This window comes from Nipponia nippon, unplaced genomic scaffold (genome assembly GCF_047370975.1).
Source record: "Nipponia nippon isolate SJK-2023a ecotype South Korea unplaced genomic scaffold, ASM4737097v1 scaffold_1, whole genome shotgun sequence".
NCBI lineage: Eukaryota > Metazoa > Chordata > Aves > Pelecaniformes > Threskiornithidae > Nipponia > Nipponia nippon.
Genome location: NW_028262290.1, coordinates 89,775,337 through 89,795,284, shown reverse-complemented (window position 1 = coordinate 89,795,284; position 19,948 = coordinate 89,775,337). Strand labels below are relative to the sequence as shown.

Genomic DNA, 19,948 nt, shown 5'->3' with positions numbered 1-19,948 from the left:
AAAGCACCACGCAGCCGCTTGCTCACCCTCCCCACTCTGCTCTGGTGGGAGGGGGGAGAGAATCGGGGGGAAAAAAAAAAGTAAAACCCGGGGGTTGAGATAGACAGTTTAATAAGACAGCAGAGGAAGAGGAAAACAATAATAATCATGATAAAAGAGTATACAAAACAAGTGATGCACAATGCAATTGCTCACTACCCACTGACTCATGCCCAGCCCGTTCCCAAGCAGTGGTCACTGCCCCCCAGTTTATATACCGAGCATGATGTCATATGGTATGGCATAGCCCTTGGGCCAGTCTGGGTCAGCTGTCCTGGCCGTGCCCCCTCCCAGCTTCTTGTGCACCTCCTCACTGGCAGAGCATGGGAAGCTGAAAAGTCCTCGACTAGTGTAAGCACTACTTAGCAAGGACTAAAACATCAGCGTGTTATCAACATTATTCTCATTCTAAATCCAAAACACAGCACTATACCAGCTACTAGGAAGAAAATTAACTCTGTCCTAGCTGAAACTAGGACACATACCTATATATCTAGATCTAAATCTAGATCATCTGGATTAGATGGTGGGGCTAAGCCACCACATTCATAAATGAAGAACTCGTCAGAGAACCGACAGGAATCTTTCCTCTTGTAGTCAGAAACATGGGTCAGACAACCGGCTCAGCAGCACCAACTTTTCCCCTCTGTTCCTTCCCTCCAGCTACCCTGCGAGGGTTGTGTGCCCCACTGCATTGTCCTGTACGGCCAAGGACCTCCCCTTTTCCACCGTTACTCCCTTTGGAAACAACTGGAGCATCAGAGAGTCGGTGGCAGGGCTGCATCCCTGGGACTGGGCAGACTTGAGAGCCTGGGTACATCCCAGCAGTGAGAAAAGCTAGGGCAGGACAGACCCGAGGGAGGGTGGGGAGAAGTCACCCAGGTTACAGCCATGGCTCCGAGGGGCTGTGTTGTCTGGGCCAGCCCCTGGATATCTGAGCCCCCAAGAAACGCTCAGGACAGCTTCAAGGACAGTGGTGGGATGGGACAGGTAACAGCTCCTCCCTGTTACTCCTTCCTCCTCACACTTCTCCCCTGCTCCATGGGCTGCTGTTCCTTCAGGAAATAACCACCTCCTCTGGTAGGGTCCTCTCCCAGGGGCTGCAGGGAAACACCTGCCCCAGCGGGGTCCCTCCTGGGCCACAGGGGAATCTCTGCCGGGGCGCCTGGAGCCCCTCCTCCCCTCCTCCCGCTCCCCCCTCGGGGCTCGCAGGGCTGTTTCCCACCCTGCTGCCCTCAGACCCCACTGCTGCTGCGAGCACCTGGGCACCTGCACCCGATACAAGCTGATGTGCTGCAGGTGCTCTGTTTTGGGACATGGAAGCAGAGTATCAGTTGGCCAGGCAGAACTGTGCTATCGGACCCTGCGAACTTCTCTTTCTGTGGGTAACGTAATTCTCTACAGCACAGAAGTACCCCGGCACCTTTGACCCTTTTTTTCTGTTTGTTTTCCACAACCTTATTCAAAGCCCAGCAAAGAGCATCTCTTACTTTAAAAAAGCCAAAAAATTTTACACAAGCTGTACGTGATCCGACTCCACTTAGTTTCTGTACGCAATGTATGGCTGTTTATAATTTATGATGTATTAAGGATCTTGCATCCAAGGCTAGCCGTGTCTTTGTGACAGAATGCATAAGCACAAAGAAAATGGGTCCATGGTCATGGAATTTATTCTACTTGAAGAAATATTTTAAAATAATTACATATTTACAATTTATAATATAGTCATTTATACCAACAGCAGAAGTAGTAAAAAACTGTAAAAGCGCACAAAGTCTCTGTAGAGCAAATAGTAATGTTAACAAATGAACTTAACAATTGCAGAAGAAATTACAAGTAAAATTTATTCATAATAAAATACAATATTCCAGGTGGTATTTTTTCTTTCCCATTTCAGTTTCATTCCCAAATAAATCCTGTGGGTTTTTGTTCCTCTGGAAGTGGCAGTTTTCTCTAGAACCAGATTGCTTTCTAAATTAAATCGTTCTAAAACTGTTATTTTCCAAATAGCAAAACTGAAATGAGCGAAAACCTGGTACAGAAGATGTCACTGATGACTTTAATGAAGTTAAATCTTTGTTTCTGAAGAAAACATCGATTCAACTCCTTACAGGATTCAACAGAAAAAAGCATGCACATGCATGCATACTTTTTATCCTTAGAAATACGTAAAAATGAAAATACCAAGCCAATATCTGTACATTAGGGATATTATCTGAGTCACCAATGAAATACTCTAAGGCAAAAGAAGACAATATTAATGCAATTGTGTATAAATATAAATGATATTCTGTGGATGGGGCAGAAGCCATAAGCTGCTCTAGAGAAATGACAGGGGGATGCCTGATCATCTCGAGCACAGCAGTTAAGAAAAATCACTATGTAAACCTAATGTCTTAATGGCATTATTGAGATGATTTTTTAAAAGATACAATGCAACTCAGGAACATGTCTGTTACTCACCAAACTCCATCAAAAAAATGTTTAATTACATAAAAGAAATCCATTTATTTTAAGAAGTTATATATATAATTTTTTTTTACAGACACTTAAAGAAATCACGTGAAAAAATACATTTTATGGACAAAAAATAGTTTCTCTTGTACCGATTTTAAGAAGCAAGTCAGTAAAAATAATCACAGAACTAATCTGAACAAAGCCAAACAGGTAACAGTTCAGATGCAGTTGACTTGGAGAAAGCAATGCAACTCAAAACTAGCTCTTGGTCAGCTTGGGTTCTAGTGCCACCTGCTGAAATAACAGTATTTTTCCCCTTGCAACCATAGCTAATATACAATTTAAATTAATCCACTGCATTAGAAGGCAATAGATGAAGAAAGGTCACAAAGAAGATGAGGTGCTTGAGTAATCTAAGTGCACATCCAGAGTGCCATACACTGAACCTAGTAAATTGAGAACCTTCTCTTGAATGATGTCAACCTGCTCTGAAGGGCAATAATCATCCAAACTTGATCTGTAACAAGGAATTGAAAAAAGCATGAGAGAGATGAGATATCGCCCCCATCACCACATTTTGCATTCTTGTAATGCTTTGCGTCTAGGCTGAAGCTACTTTCAAACTGTGGTGAGTTCTGCCTCCCAGCATCCCTTCAAAGCATAGTGCTGTGCTTCTCCTCACTACTTTCAATGGTAACAGTTTGCCTCAAGTTGAACAGAAAGTCTGGAGCAGATTCAGAATGTGACCTATTCATCCTTCCAATTCTACTCTGTTGCTGACTCTGACACAGAACATGTTGGCAGTCAAAGTTCAAGCAAATGATCTAATTAAAGACTGGTGGAAAGTTAAGACTGAAAAATTCAGATGGTACTAGTAAAAAAAAAAATAGGTAGGAAAACTTGAAAAACAAATCTTCACAATCCCTGGAATATAATATTATTTACAGTATCTATTAATGAACTGTAAACAGATACTAGTAAAAAAGCAGAGCTGACGCTTCTTGGATTTTTATATCTGTCAAGATCTACATAAATGATTCTGTATTTTCTCTGCAACAGCGGATGATAACCCTGCAGCTGGCACAGGAAATACAGCTTTCTTTTATTATAGATATTAGCCATACTATTTCTTGTTGACAAAAACAATTTCATATCAGCTTCTGCTATTGTTGCCTGCCCTTTATGGGCACACTTAGTATTTTTGAAGTGATTAAATTACAACAATTTGTCAACAGATAAACTGTGGTCTTCAAATTAAGTTTTCCCAGGACAGATCCCTGGTTCTCCCAGTTCCCTAGCCTCAAACTCCATCCTGTTCTCCCAAATAATACCCTTACAGTCCTGGAAGCGTAACTTTTACCCCATACAAAGCTTTACTAGAGCTTTCTAGAATATAAATCCCTTTCAGCCTATTAGATGAAAACCACTTCCATCAGCAGTTTCACTAAAAACAGAAATCCTATCTGTAGTACAATGAACCCTAGAACAAGAGAGTAAGGAAGGTGTGATTTCAGCCCATGCAGGCTTGTCCAAGCTAGCTTTGCTCTAACTACCACAAGTAATAAAAGTAGTGGAGATGTATGAACCCTAGTGACAGCTATCAGTCTCACTACACACAGGGCATCATCACAGGCTTTGTATAGCCTGTGCTGAAGCTCATTCAGACAGCATGTTTTCACTGCTTTTGAAATCTGTGCTAGCTACTCTAAAGCCCAGTAAAACTGGCCATCAGCACAGAACCTTCCTTCAGCTGTGTAGATACTGTCACTGCCTTATGATCAACATTTTCAAATGTCAATTTTCAGTACACTGTAGGGCTTCCACTTTAAGACAGAATTTAAGAAGTCCCAACCAGTGCTATGTTGATAGAATCATTTAGCTTCGTAAGCACAGTCTGAGCATTTTAAAGTAAAAATATCTACATAGTCTTACCGAGCAACTGTCACAAGTGTGGGCTTAGGCATATCTTTTAGTAGAATTTTAATGGATTGTATGAGACCTTCTATCTCCTCTTCAGTGCTAACATGGTGAGGAAGCTCCATATAATCACAGGTCAGACCAGCCTGATGGACCTACATGCAAATTAAACAGATATAATTTCTGTTGATGAATTATTGATATAGCTTATCTTTGTAAAAAGCCTCTAAGATACCATCCCTAGCCCAGTAGGTAACTTATACCTCTTCAGGCAGTAACAGTTGGGCTTTTTTTCCCCAATTTGTTGAATAAAATTCTGGAGGTTGTATGGATTGTTTCAGTATCTCCAGTACACTGTATCTCCCCTATGAGTTCAGAGTATGCTGCAGCCCTTGAAGAGGATAGGTACCTTAAGTTCTATAAAGTATATTAACAGACGCTGGTGAAATGAAACCTTCCTTCACAGGAAGCAGCCTGAGACGTCACAGTCCTGAAAGATCACATTTATGTTGCCTAAATATAGACAAGCAGAGTAGACTTTTAGAAGCTTTAAGAAGAAAAGCTGGCCTAAGTAAAAAGATATATAAAAAAAGGAAAACTACCAAAATCTCTCAAAGTCCTAAATCAAGAAGCACATCTGAAATGAAGCATGATCTTTTGCCTCCCTGTTGAAGCTATGCTTTTGAAATCTGTCTATTTTCCGGTCTTTTACCTAGTCACCTACCATTTCGTAGTCTGGGCTTTCCATCCTGGTTTTCAAACTATGAACTAGTTGAACAAGTGACTTCATTCTGGAGTTAAAACAAAACCAAAACTTGTTACATAAACAGCTGGAAACACATATATTTACCTTAAGTGGTTAAAAAAGAGAGAGGAAAAAAAGAAGAAAGTAGAAGTTATCATGGCCTAGGATTTGAAAATGAAATTTGCCCCTCTGTGTCATTTTGCATCTAATAAAAATGGAAATTATCAGTACTATTGTACTGTTTCACCAGGTCTTTCTTAGAAAGCCCCTATACTCATACCTGCCTCTGGCAAGACCTCTTTGCACTTCTTTTAGGGCAGACCTGGAGAGAAGCTGTTGTAGCTCGAAGTTGTATGAACTAGATAGGAAATGCTTGTGGTCACTGTTACACAGGTCTGGCAGTAACTGCTGCGTTTGATGGGGAAAATGAGTGATTTTCCTATCAAGGGAAAGCTCAGACTGTCGCTGTTTCTTTTCAGCTGAAAACATTTGGTTTAAAAGCATAGCAGATGATGCTGAGATGTTTTGTGGACACTGTTGCTCAGGTACAGCCTTTCATTCACTTCCATTTTTCCACAAGAAAGAAGAACCTTTGGGAGCGCCAAAGAAGTCCTCCTCCATATCCTCCGCAGTTTGTTCCTTTTTTGAGAACTCTGCTTCACACAGATCACTAAATTTTTAGGCACCAAACGTGCCTCCCTCCACAGACAACAGAATTTGCATGAAGCTGTACAAGGCTGATCTTGGAAGGCTTACCATGGCACTGAAAACAGCAGACCCTCTTTTCTTTTGTTTTGTCTGACTCACTCTCCTCTAGAACTAAAGGAAAAATGGTAGCCTTGCATAGATCCTATCTAGCCTCTCTCCTTTTCTGTTAGTAAAGTGCTGGGTTAATCAGTTCCCAAACTACTGTTTGCATTTTAAGCCATTTAGAAATCTCCTACCCAGGATATGAAGCCCACTTCTGTAGGGTGTCTTCATCATCATTGTCACACAAATCTGCAAATGCTGCTTCCAGATCTTCTAGCTGATGAACACGGTTTTCAACACAATCCAGCAAGCCCTCCTTTAAATAAGCACATATAAAAGTACGTTAGGGAAAAAAGAGGTAAGAATGTCATGTCTTACCCTATGATTTAAATTCTGAAATGACTGATCTACTGGAAGTGGGGAGTCAGAAACAACTGATTCATTACTACAGAACATCTTTTCAAGAGGATCAGAATGAATGCCTGCAGCAGCTGTTATACCTTCAGAATAAATCACCTCTCTTTGCTCTGTCTTTCCCACAACAAATGAAAAAAAAAAAAAAAAAAGCCACATTTACATTCTGGCAGAATACACTGGGGAGAGCTAAGAAACTTTTTCTATATTTGTTTCTATAGCACTGAAATGCTCAGATGAGTACAAGCTTTACATTTATATAACAAAAGGAGAATTTAATTTTTTAAGTTTAAAAAAAATATTATTAAATCAAATCCATTTTCAGAAAAACAAAACCAAATTTGATGCTTTGAGGTTGTTTCAACTCTGTGTGCCTGAAAAAAACATGGAATTATTTTAAAATGTCAGTTATTGCTCTGATCCTGCAAAGGTTCATGTCCTTTCTTAAAAAGTTCAGAACACATAAAGATGCAATCTTCTTGGAGCGAGGCTACATACATTAATATAGTTGTACATGCAAACATTTGCAGAAAGAGATCCTACATAACATATCAAATGAAAAGCAATGCTTGGCATATTTGGTATTAAAAATGCAGTGGTGTGTGAAGGAAAATTATTAAAAAGCACATTGGAATAGATGGGTAACAATTAAGAACATAACAATTCCCTCTTAAGATTCTGCTGGCTGTATCATATAACAGATGATGCTTCCTTTGCCCAGTGATGTCAACTTTGGGCTAATTTTTAAGAGGAGCTGAGAGTATCAACCATTCATGAAGTATAGCTTTATGATCATATCCTGGGGTATGAGTAAGATACTTTTCCAAGCAGCACCAGTAACTATAAACCTTAAAGAAACATCTGATCCCCCTCTGTACTACTTAAAAAACAGCCAAACAAAAAAACCCCAAACGACACACTATTTTTTATCTTGTAGAATGATAGAAATGTACACCTAACCATACTCTGGAGCTATGAAAACAGATTTTAAGAAACTAGACATCTAGGATATTTTCTGAAACTTCGAAAAACACAAAGTTCACTAGCTTTCTACCTTCAAACCCTTTAAACTGACTGTCTCACTATAAAAACATCCATGAATCTAGTCTTGCCTTGTTCAGTTCTATACCTATCCATTACCCACTGTCTGCTAACCATTTCAGTTGCCTCTTATAAATTCGTTGGCTTTTGTAAGTAACTTACGCCTGAAATCATATTGGGCACTTAAATCACAAGCATTTACCCCTTTTATATTTAACTACCTTTTAAATAGGTACCTGGTTTTATTGCTGATTGACTAAGAAATATGAAAATCAATTTGACAATCTTCCATATATCTCAATTTCTTTATACACAAATATTAATTAGGACTCATTAATCTGTGTGATAATTATATGTGTTGAATCTCCCTGTAATAGTGTTCAGCTGAGACTATGAAAGACAACATCATGTTTAGAAATTACTTGGTGTAATGACCATTAATATGGCTGTTTCCATGGTTTGGGCTCAGGGCTGAATGACTATTTTGGCAGCTACAGCAGGCTTACATTTCCATGACTCAGAAGCGCACAACGCATACAATGAAAAGTACATTATAGTGGTATAATATCATCCTTTCCATATCTAAATAAATAGGTAAAATACCAGTTAGGCATTCAGCACGGCTCTGACTATGAAGTAGGAGCAACTAGGGCAAGGAAGGGAAGAGCCTGGAGAGGGGGGAAAAAGAACAAACCACAAAAAAACCCCGAACAAAATAAAAAAAACCCAAACCAAAGCCCTGTTGAGCCATAAAAAGAACGAGACTGGAGATGACTATGTTTTCATTTCTTCCTTGTCAATTACCACTTGTTTACAGAAATTAATTTTCACACTCATGCTAAATATTTATGCAATCCACATGTTTAACCGAAATGTTTAATAAGAAAGAATTCCTAAGATGCTGCTGATTAGCATTCAGCATGCTGCATAGCTTAATTGGAGACCACTTCATTAAGCACTTTTCATAGGTTCCTTTCTTGTTGTAACTCATTTTCATTGGGTAAATCAAAAGAATCATTCCCTCATACATCCCACAAGGAAATACCATACCTCTGTTGCATTTCTATGAGGCTTCTTGAAATTGTACAACTCTTGCAAAAGCTCATATTCTGTCTTTGAAAAAGAAAAAAGAGGCAAAAAATTAGACTCTTCAAATGAGAAACAAAATCCTCAAAAGCCTTCCTTCTTCAAGAAAAGAATTTGATCACCAAAATCATTCCTCTAGTACTGCAGACAACTCTGTAAATGCAGGTGAGGAAGATGCTGTGAGGCTTGAGAAAGCAACACTTCATGGCCTCAGCCAAACGTTTTGGAATTGTCTAACTTTAAACCTGACTTCAAGAACACAGCTTTAAAAGCTAAGTATTGACAATCTGTTAGTTAAAGACTCTCTGAAATTAAACATACATGTTGCTAAACTAAGGTCCCACTGAGATGCTGATTAAAACTGAGATGGCAGATTTAGGCAGACAAAACCAACAGGAAAGTATGACTGTAAATGAAAACAGGACAGGTAAAGGCTTCAGGCTGCCTGGCCAACAAGTTCACAAGTAAACTAATACAGGGGCTTGTCAGCCCTACTCCTTGATAATATTCAGGTTTATTTAATCAAGGATAAACAGATCTCATTATTTACTTAACAGCATTAAAAAGGTCAACACTCATGAATTTTTCAGAGCAGAGGGAGAAAGGAAGGGTAGACTATTCAATTTTTACAGAAATACAAAGCATCTTTAGGGCAACGTTTTGGATTTTAGACTGTTTTAGTGGGAAGACAATCCTCTTCTGGACTGGTGAACTATATTTGCTTTTTAGCTTTTCCTTGGTTTCTTACATTTCAAGTGTTAACTTGGGAAAAATGTTTGGATGGAATTATTGTAATTTACAACAGAGGGAACATAGTTAAGAAATGTTAACTGCAAATGAAATTGTTATATCAAAAAAGGTATACTGGGTGCTCTGTGCAAGACTACTTCCAAAAGTGGTTCCTAGAACTGAGAACGTATCATAGCACAAAACCGAAAAAAGAGCTCAGCAAAAAAACCAAACCCCACCCCCAAAACCCAACCAACCAACCCCCTTCAAAAAACTCCTCCGTTATTTTATTCAGAATGTATTTCAAGCCCTAAGAGGGGTATTGAATTTTATTCTTATATGGCAAGACCCCCACAGTGTTTTCCCTTTGCTGTACGCTTCTCTTTGTGATTCAGAACAACTGGCATTGCATATTGTCTGAAGATACTGTGATCATAAATTCTGAATGTCAGAAGCTAACAGAGGTCAGGGGCGCTCTATTCACTTCTTTACGGTGAACAAGGAAGCAGTAGTCTAGTTGAAACTCAAAGATGTCAGATGTTCTCCAGCATAGACTGAAGTTAAAACAATGTTAAAAAGAGATTTAAATGCTAAAAACAGTCAAGATGTTGCAGAAGAATTTGTAAACCTAAATGCCACGCCCAATTTTCAGGGCACATTAGTTAGTTCCTAAAAATCTGTTCACATGAAGAAAAGGTGCTAACTGCTTTGCATTGTGGCTTTCCAGTATCATAAAAAAGGATACAATCTGTCATCCCTCCCTGATGAATCTTGCTGTGGGCATTCGGAACATTACCTTTGGAAACCCAAGCACAGCTTTTATGTCCCAAGCAACAAGCAGAAGTGAGCCACACACCTCTGAGCTTCATTGTGCACTCAATAGCCATTTCAAACGTAAGGACCTACCCCTATTAGGTTGTTGTAATTCTCTGGAGTGTACACTCCCTTAGAATGTCTCTCCTTCAAATATTACCATGAATCATTAATCATGATCAGCTGATCTGCTAATTTACCTTAGATGAAAGTTTCTCCATAGACATAAATGCTAGGACTGGTACTCTTTTTGTGAATGGTAAGAGGCCTCTCCATTGTCGCGCTTACCTGTGTGTACATTTCTTTGAATGGATTTTTAACTGAAAAAAAATCTAAGTCAATGTCTAAAACATATGCATCCCCTTTCTGCAGTACTTCGCAGACATCTTTAACAACTTCCCTTATTGGGCATTCACTGTTTCTGAGAGAGGTTGAAGCTGAGCACTCTGACAATGTTTCTGCCTTGTTCGGGGCACTTGCATTTTGTACTTCCTTTTTCTTCAGAGTTGGGGCGCTGTGATCAAGGTCACCAGGAACCACTGATGAAGAGGGAGAAGCAGTGCTTGCTGCGTCATCTGTATTTAGTTTCAGTCTCTTAGCAGATGCTACTTCGCCATTTTCTTCCCGGCTGTTTGATGCTTCAGTAGGACTGATGAGAATGACGTGCAAATTTAAAGGCTTCTGGTTTTCTAGCTGATCAGCAGGAACATAAAGACCATCACTTAAAAAGTAATGATCTGTACCTGTAACCCTACAATGGACAATAACTCACAGTTAATATACATCTTTGCAAAGAGCTTGGGAAAAAGCATGTACACTAACGGGATCCTGAGAAGAATAAATAGATGTTTGATATACACAAAATTATTTATTTTAAACCACAGTTTTTTAAATTGAAGTTTTTTCCTACTTCTTTATTGCTGAATCAATATATTAAAATCCACTCTGTATTTTTTATGATAGCCCTACAAGGTTTTTAATGGATAAGAAAAAGATTATACATTGTGTGCTACTAAGGTTAATTTGCCATTGAATTGCATTTTAAAGACAACATCCAGAATTTAATAAGATATTGTCAATATTATGGCATATAAGACTGCAAAGCTATGGATATTTTGTCTTGGATTGCCTACTTTTTAAGAAAAATTCTGTTAGTTGTGCTTGAGAAGTGCCCTGAAACCCATGGATATTGATTTAGTAAAAGTAAAATATTATTAATCAATAGGTAGCATTTAACTTTTCTTTACCACCAATAGGGATTCCCTATTCTAAGTGGGGGAGAGCAGGTAACTCGAGGATGAATAGCTATATATCAACGGTATCCACTTAATTAAAAACAAACAAACAAATAAAACCCAGCAACACTAAGAACTCCGCTGACAGTGAAAATTTAAAGAATATTAATTTCAAGCCATATTTCAGTACGTTAAGCCTTAAGCATCATAAATTCAGATAAAAAAATAAGCTTAAGAAGAAGTGTGATCTGCTGCTCACTTGCGTTAAGGCCTCATTTGATTACAGGCTATCATCATCAATCAACCACAAAACCAAATAATTTCATGAGCAGCAGAAATTTGAAGCTTAGTTCTCCCGTGTCTTGTGGCTGGATTATCCTAGGCCTGCTGAGAGCCTGGATCACAACTTCATCTTGTTGACGGGGTGTTCACAGGGCCTCTCCTCAAAAATTCTCCAGGGTTCAACATGAGCTCATGCTACAGCCATTCCTTTAGTGGGACACTAACTAAGGTATCTACGTCTATCCATCCACCCGTTGTCAACAAAACTTTTAGAAAGTTTGTATTTCTGAGGACTCTTTCCCTTTCTTCCTTCATGATTGTTGTAAGCCTGGAACGTGAAGAAAACGTACTTGACCACCTTCAAAACGCAGCTGGAAATGTTGTTTTCAAGGTTGCTAAGCCGACCAGAGGATCTGTGGGAGCGCTATTCAGCCATCATTAAGTATTTCTGTATGTGTGCTAGTTCTCATGGTTAAATGTAACTGAAAGCACCAGCTTTTGTCTTCTTATTTAGCTTTACGTTAGGCCTCAGATTCAGAATTGTACAGCTTGTGTGTTTTATTTTAGGTGGTAAAACAAAGCATTTCTCTGCTGCCTTGTGTTAAACTTGCTTCAAAAGATTTATTCTGATATGCTGGCAAGAGACATGATTTGTAAATGTCCATTCAAGCTGTACAAAATCACAATGCAGTGAATATGGTGACTGCAAAATTGTCATTGACTGCATCCCACAGAATGATGAGGGGCTCTGACTGGAACTTGAATCACAGAAGGATTAAGATTGGAAGGGACACCTGGAAGTCTCTCGTCAATCATCTGATGGAAGCAGAACTAACTTCAAAGCTAGCTCAGGCTGCCCAGGACCTCGTCCAGTTGAGTTTTGACTTTATCAAAGAATGGAGAATTCACCATCTGCCTGTGTACCTGTCTCAGTGCTTAACGAGTATATTAACTTAAAAAAAACAACAGAAACAAACAAACAAACAAACCAACCCCAAAAAACCGCACATGAGAAAAACAAAATCATCAAGGCAAGGGAAGAGATTTCTCCTCTTATTCAGCACTAGTGAGGTCACGTTTGACATACTCTGCCCAGGTTTGGGCCTCCAGGACAAGAGAGATGACAACAAACTGAAGAAGGGCTCCTAAGGTGATCAGAGGGCCGGAGCACATGATGGGGAAGCTGGGGGAACTGGGTTTTGTCCTGATAAGGGAAGACTAAGGAGGATCTAATTGCTGCCCTCTGTTACCCAGATTTTCTGTTAAAAATTACTGCTTTCTGAGATTTTGACTTTAATGAAGAGAACTAATTTAAAACTTGGGTAGCTGAAATGAAATGTGAATAGCTAGAATTACCTGTAAAAAAAAGAATTTAAGGCAGAATTTTAACTGCACCCACTCACACAAATAGTCAGTCACATTAGGTCATAAGGAACTCACAAATACAAATTAAATTTTCAAATTTTTGTAGAAAAAGCACCCTTGAAAAGCTATAGAGATAGCCTTTATATTGTCAGCGTATGACAGCAGACAATTTACCTGATTGTAGTTGTTGATAAGTCTTTCCCAATTAAAAAATGATGTTTTCCTTCTGAGATCTGCTGAGCCCAGGGTGGGTGAAGCCATACTACTTGAGAAATATGGCCAGCATAAACAGCAGGCATAATCCAGTTCTCAATACTTAATTCACTGTAATGAATGGAGAAAGGCTGGAGATAATACTGCTACTTTCCCTGTAAGTAAAACATGGTCAAGAACACAACAAACATATTCCACATCTTGAAAGCCCCCATGCAAATCATCTGAAATTAGTACTCTGTGTAAGGTTCACATCATCAAAGAAAGAAAAAGAGGGAAATCTTTATTCATAAGACAGACCAAAAATGTCTACAGTAGAATTTTAAAAGTTAGGCTTATAGAATGCAATCAGCTTCACTCTTAGTATGGCAACTTGATTATAAACTACATGGATTTGTTGTCCTTTTTCTCTTGATACATCACACAGAGGAAAGTACAAGAAGCATCATCAATGCTGTTCTAAATAACTTCAAACTGACCTCAAGGAGTATTTTACTGTAAGCTGCTCTAAGTAGATTTTAAATATAATCTCAGTAATTAAAGTGAGTCAATCAGCACCTACAGAACAATAACTTTCCTGATTATCAATACTCTCTTTTTCATGTGTATGATATAGCCCACAAAACTTCTTATTGATCCAACAAAGAAAACAAAATATTGACTACGGCTAGCATGATACAATTACTTACACACCAATTACATCATCCTGTCATTGCTGTAAATCACTATAACACTGAAGCAATCGATACTTATTTTAAAACAGGAAAAGAAAGACAACAGCAAAGAACATTCTGTGGCTTGTTATCTACCGAAGAAGTTGGGGGAAAATATCGGTCTTAATGATCTTAATAGGAAAATCTTGTTCAACTTCACATATTCACCATGTCAACATAGGAGATATTATTTCAATCTCAAAGGCAATTTTTCAGTATGAAGAGAGAAAGGCTGTTTTAAAACCACAGCTCTTCAGACATAAAGCATCCACTTAGGGTGCTGTCCTTTTACTCAGAGGAACTAATTGACCTAATAACACGATATACTACTGAAAAACTAAACAAAGCAAATATATAAGTCTTAAATTGCTTGATATGCGACTTAAATATTTGACCACATTCAATAAACACAAACATAACTTCTTCCGTCCAAAAAAATAAAGTTTTCAGCAAAAATAAAAAGACAGAAGATTCACGTTGAGGCTGACTTACACCTCTTTTTTTCACACATCCTACAGAGTCATACCAATATTCACTGTAAATCAAAGGCAGCAGGAAGCAGACTTAAAGTATTCTGATGCAGTACCCAGGACTTACTTAAAAAGAGCTTCTTTGTCAAATACAGTGTCTGCAGGCATATTCACAGGAATAAGAAGGTCTGGATGGGAATCAAGATGAACAAAGCTGATGTTACTGGCAGGAAGATGCTTTGAACCAATGGCACGATAGATGAAAGGCAGCACCTAAAAAAACACAAATAAAAATACTTTCATTGTAACCAGTGAACTGAAAAATGCAATGGCTTTAACAGCAAAAACACTAGTTCCACTCTTATTCCTTTAGAATTTGGGTTAGAGGGAGGAGGAGATGGAAAACAATATGAAGGGGAAACAACTCCAGCAGCAGGACAGCTCATGAACCGTGATCATTATGAGCCCAAGAGTTCCACACAATAGAAGCTGCTGAAGAATCATGGTTTTACTCCCTCTTTCCTTCTTTATAGGAAGTCTTGTTTGCAGAAGCTCTTCTCACTAATCACTCAACTCAATTCCTAGTTTTTTCCTTTGCAACTGAACCCCAGGAATGCCTTTCCTCTTCTGCAGAACAATGCCTGCATTGCCTTCTCCATGCTGTAAAGCTTCCTTGCCGTGCATGGCTGCTGTGGCGATAAAAACATCTCATTACGTGTGTTTTAGAAATTAACTAATAGCGAGTGAAAACTGACCCCACCATCATGTAAACTTCAGCTGATCTTTTAACCTATCCCCCTTGAAGAAAGGGCTTAATTCCTAATCCCCACATGACTTAGTGGCTGCAATCAAGAGACTACCTTTCTCAACTGCCCAACTTTATCCCCTGCTAAAGGTCTTCACTCATAGGTGGGAAAAACAGGAGATGAGGCAACTCATCAGTTTATAGCATAGCGAACCACTGAAATGCAATAATGTAGGGTGGCAAAGCGAGAAAACTGATGGCTGATTCATGATGCCTTTTACACTGAACTGCAGTACATGAAGTCCTTCCCACGGTTACGGGAGAGTAACTGCCTTAGCTGCCAGAACAAATCCAGCACGGACTGTGAATCATGTTCCTATTATACAGGGAATGTGAAGACTGTAAAAGGACTGGGCAATAAAAATTACACGATCTCTACATTAAAACAGAAACGGAGCTAATTTTTTGGCATAAAAGTGATTAAGATGACAAATCCTGTGTACTGCATGGGCATAACCATAAAACATGACTGACAGCTGAAATTTGGACTGTATTCAATCTGTCTAGTAATAAATTCCTCAGTTTACTCACTACATATGCAGTAATACGTACACTACTGTAATAGTAGATAAATCAAGGTTAAAAATAACAAGGGTTCCCTGATCCATGACTTAATACTTCTTTGGAAAAAGGAAATAATCTGGCCTACCTGAAAAACCTACAATCTTTGCAATTCAAGTTAAAAAGTTCTTCTACTTTGGATGAAGAACAAAATTTCCTTTATACCAGCTGTTATTATTAATCAAAGTATGATGCATCCAGTGACACCTTGCCCTAGAAAAACATCAGTGTCAGCAAAGGACTATATAAAGTTTCTGTGAAGTTCTTACGCTTTGGAATGAAAGGCCATATATGCTTTATGCAAGACAGACCAATGCCTATATGCACATATACTGAAAACTCAGCATATATATTTAGTATGAATAAACTTTGTTAATTGAAAACAGAAGCATAGAGAGTAAAACAAAGACGAATCATTAATAATCATTATCTCAGTACTCCTATCACAGTGACACTCTTAGTCCTTGGTTACCACGGAAAAATAGCTATCACAGCATCCTATATTCCAGTGAGTCTTAGCAAAAATGACCTGCATTAAACTATTTACTTACAAGTTCAGAACATTATTTACTTTAATAAACTTTATTACACTAAAGTTTTCTGTTTGCGAAACACTGATAAATATTTTTCACTTTTTCCTCCACAAGGCTTTCATGCCCCCAGCAATCCTCACTGAAATCAGCAGCTTTCTGCACCACTGGGTGAAGAATCTGCTCAGGACTAAGGTCTCAGTTTATGCCACTATAAACAAGCCATATGAGAAAACAGAAACAGCCGTTCAAAAGCAACTTCTTCTTCACCCCCTTGTTTAATTACTTAACTAAAAAAGCAAAGTTCCAAATTTGACATTTCTCCTCAAGTGGCAGTCAGTCTGCTTGTTAGGATGTGATTATATTTACCAATTTGCTGCTGACGTGCCATATACTGTGTAGGGTTGAGTTTCAAAGTACTGCACTAACGCCTAGCTAACTCTAAGAGCAGCGTAATGCAGGTATTATTCCCTTTTAACTACAGCAACTACGACCCAAAGAAGGAAAAAAAAAAAAAAAAAAAAAAAAAAGTCAGCAATAATTGCTTAAAAAGATGCCAAAATCCGATCACGGCATGAATAAACTTAATCACTGAATGGGGAAGGAAATTCAGGTCACCTGGGCACTGAACTTCATTTATGTTTCGTTAGTGAAAGAGGACGCTGCGGAGGCGGGGACTATTCCTAAGGAAGTGCCGGCGAGAACCCGGTTCCCTGGCGGGAAGGCGCGTCCCGCCGGGAGGCAGCCGGCGACCGCACAGGGGCTCCGCCGGGCCCCTCCCTTCGCTTCCACCCGCCGGCCTAAGCCTCCACGCCGCGCAGGCAGAAAGAAGCGAAGCTACTCCCCATGCACCACCCGAGGGACTCCCCGTTCCACCGCCCGGCCCAGCCCCGCCGCCCAGCGCCGGGCACTCACGTCCTGGTGGTCCTCCACCACCCACACCGGCAGCGCCGTGTAAGCCCGCACGCGGCCCCCGCCGGACCGGTCCCCGCTGTCAGCCGCCGGGCCGCTCATGCCGCAGCGGCCCCAGGCCGGGCAAGGCAAAGCCCGGCCCCAGCCTGCCTCCCTCCCTCCCTCCCTCCCTCCGGCGGGCGGTGCTTCCGCCCGCAGCGCCCTCCCACCGCTTTCCTCTTCCGGAGCCGGCGCGCTGCGGGCCGGGCCGGCCTCGGTGGCGGGGCGCCAGGTGGGCTCGGCGGGCTTGGCTGCCCGCTGGGGGGCGGCGGGGCGGGCTGCGCCGGGTCTTCCCTTGGGCCGCTCCGCTCTGCTCGCGGTGCCGCCGTTCCCCGGCGCGGTTCGCGGCCAGGGCGGGCGGCGGGGGCAGATCCGGGGGGGGCGGGGGCGCGGTGGCGCCGGTGCTGGCGAGCTCCTGGGTGCTGGTGTGGGTCGGGGTGGCGGGGCCCAGGCGGCCCCTGCCGGCAGCGCCTCCCGCCGCGGCCGGGCTGTGGCTGAGGAGGCCTCTCCGTGTGGGGCGGGAAGGCAGCGCGGCAGAGCCTGGCCGACCGGCTGTCGGTCTCCTCGCCGGGTTTGTCTGCGCCGACCCTTCGGTGGCCGTTGGAGGCCGTTACAGACCGTTGGGAGCCGGTGGCTGGATGTGGCCTGGTCTCAGTGCCCTGTTGCTCTCAGCTGTGTGTCTGCAGGCAGAGAAGAGTTTTCGCTGGTTTTTAAGGAACTGATGTTACTTTTGTGTGTGGTTGCTTCAACCAGCACAATAAACTTCTTCTTCTGGGTGACAGGAAAAGGAAAGTTTGTCCTTTACAGTGTTTTTGCACCTACTTAAATTTAAATGAAAATGGAATGTGACCAAACTTTGCAGCAGAGGGAGCTTTAAAATAACTTGGGCGTTTGAAATAATTTCATGTATTTTTTTTTATTTTTTTCAGCTCTGGTTCTGTGCATTCTGAAGCAGTGAAATTAAGGTGGTAGGACCAGAGTGGTTCTCAGGTGTTGGGGAAATCTTAGAGCTCTATTTAAGAGAGAGCTGATAAACAAGACCTTTTATTTGAATCCTATGACATGTTAAAAAGAAATGTGCTTTAAGGCAAGGCACCGTGGTACGGTGACATTTGGTTTAATTTGCTTAAAGCAATAAGAGTTTAGCTCAGCCTGTTTAAATAAAATGTGTATATAAATGTCAGCAAAGTATGAAACAGTTTTCTGTTACAAGCTTGAGCTGTATAAGATCATGACTGGAGAGCTAAAGCAAAATTGATTCAGCATCTAATGGATTAGAATTAATAATGACAAAAGTTTGCACTATTGCCAGACAAAATACTGGAAATGGACTTCTTCTCTCTGCTCCCCCCCCTATTATTTCTTTTTAAGAGTTTTTACAAGGTTGGATGGTACTGAGCAGGCACAGACTGACTGGAAGGAACAAGTGGCTTTACCATCATGGCCACTACCTCCTAGAAAGGCGGGATTCTCACTTGCTTTGGCCTTTGGTTGCTGTGGAGAGGGAATGAATGCCACCACCACCAATTCCAGTGGCTTCCACTAAGCCTTGTGTGTGTAAGGAGAGACTTAGGGTCCTCTTGGTTCCTCCTCCTTGATGTCTGTCCTTTCCTCCTTCATTTCTTTTCCTTACTCGCTTTGGTTCACCAGAAGTTGTCTGCTGTCTCTCAGCAAGCTACAACTCTTGCAGCGCTGGCACCAGAATGTAGGTGAAAGTGGTGCTCTGAGCACTTCACGTTGGCCATGTTGCATGGTAGCAGGTGGGAGAATATTCTGTGCATGTACTTCAGCATCAGCAAAGCCTCAGTAAAAAGAAGGCTTTGTTTCCTTTATCTGGTGATCTTTCCAATTATGTGTGTCTCTTGCCTTTCTTTCTCTCCCTCTCCCTTATGGAAAACAGGATTTAAGTTCTGCGACTGCGTAACTAATTTTTTTTTTCCTCTCCCTCCATTCTAGCCAAGACACCATGAATGATTTTTAGATTTTATTTTAGATGTGTTTTCTTCCTTTTTTCCAGTTTTTGAAACTTAACATTGTAATTAAAGAATGAATTTTAACTTTAATGAAGCACAGTTGTTTTCATTTATAAACGTTAACACAATGCATTAAATACCTGCATAGTTTTGAGCAAGACTTAAGCCTACTTGAAGCAGTGGCAATTGCTGGAAAGGTAACAGGGCCAAGCTGGCAGCTCAGGGTGTTTTTTAGTCACCGTTTATTTCAGTGAAATTGGAGTAACAGCACAGTCTATATAAAAATCTTTCTGCAACCTGTAAGATTCTCAGTCTACAAAAATATACCTACCTAACTTAAAATACTTTGAAATATCTGTTGAATTCAGTCCTTTACTAAATTGGGGTTTCAATGTTAATTGCTAGTATCTCATTTAAAATTTACGTGATTTGTTGGACCAGGGAACTTGCAGTGAGGTGTTAGTAAAGTCATTCTTCCTGAAGTTTAGAATCATGTTCTAGAAAGGACTCCTCATTATGGGACTAGGGATGACAACTGCAGTTGTTAAAATGAGTGGTTTCTTTGGTGTGGGATATCTGAAGGCTTTATATCAAAGTGTCTGGTAGAGGTGCTTGTGTTCTTGGCCAGTCATATCAATCATTTCTTGAAATTAATGTTGTCCTAAGTCAGAGTGTGGTCCAGTTTGGGTTCTGGGTTAAAGACAGTAGAGTGCTTTCATGGATTAGAGGTTTAAGGAATCAAAGGGGCATAAATGACCCATAAATACTAGAGGTCCGAGGAGCACAAAGCTCCCAGTGAAAGAGAGTGGACATCGTTCACTGCTTCTGTTAAAGGAAATTGCAGAAACTGTGATTTCAG

At 40.5% G+C, this 19,948-nt stretch overlaps 2 protein-coding genes across 5 annotated transcripts in view; one reads left to right on the top strand and one right to left on the bottom strand.

Moving 5' to 3' along the window:
- Positions 1-1,685: 1,685 nt before the first annotated feature.
- CUNH5orf22 (chromosome unknown C5orf22 homolog) lies at positions 1,686-17,227 on the bottom strand. 2 transcript variants are annotated; one of them, XM_087761395.1, is made up of 9 exons: positions 17,081-17,227; positions 14,397-14,542; positions 13,048-13,197; positions 10,280-10,742; positions 8,414-8,476; positions 6,103-6,224; positions 5,138-5,204; positions 4,429-4,568; positions 1,686-3,013 (listed from the first exon to the last, which is right to left on the bottom strand). In XM_087761395.1, exons 1-9 carry the CDS (start codon positions 17,177-17,179, stop codon positions 2,881-2,883), a joined length of 1,383 nt encoding a protein of 460 aa, XP_087617521.1. In that variant the 5' UTR covers positions 17,180-17,227; the 3' UTR covers positions 1,686-2,880. The 2 variants fall into 2 exon arrangements, with proteins under 2 accessions (XP_087617521.1, XP_087617528.1); XM_087761402.1 differs by lacking the exon at positions 17,081-17,227 and having other exon boundaries at positions 13,048-13,241; positions 14,397-14,535.
- Positions 17,228-17,266: 39 nt separating this feature from the next.
- DROSHA (drosha ribonuclease III) overlaps positions 17,267-19,948 on the top strand; it is a 77,368-nt gene continuing 74,686 nt past the window's right edge. For 2 of the 3 annotated variants that reach the window (XM_087761366.1, XM_087761380.1), the window contains exon 1: positions 17,267-17,348. The gene's annotated coding sequence lies outside the window, so the exon portion shown is untranslated. Of the gene's footprint in view, positions 17,349-17,467; positions 18,674-19,948 lie in introns of those variants that run through there. The other variant, XM_087761372.1, reaches the window with a different exon arrangement.

What these genes read in the sequence shown, in the direction of transcription:
- CUNH5orf22 (XM_087761395.1), bottom strand. Translation starts at nt 17,179, where the DNA reads ATGAGCGGCCCGGCGGCTGACAGCGGGGACCGGTCCGGCGGGGGCCGC. An exon ending in TGGTGGAGGACCACCAGGAC is followed by an intron (nt 14,543 to 17,080) that starts GTGAGTGCCCGG and finishes GTGTTTTTTTAG; the next exon opens with GTGCTGCCTTTCATCTATCG. An exon ending in ACACTTGTGACAGTTGCTCG is followed by an intron (nt 3,014 to 4,428) that starts GTAAGACTATGT and finishes TCCTTGTTACAG; the next exon opens with ATCAAGTTTGGATGATTATT.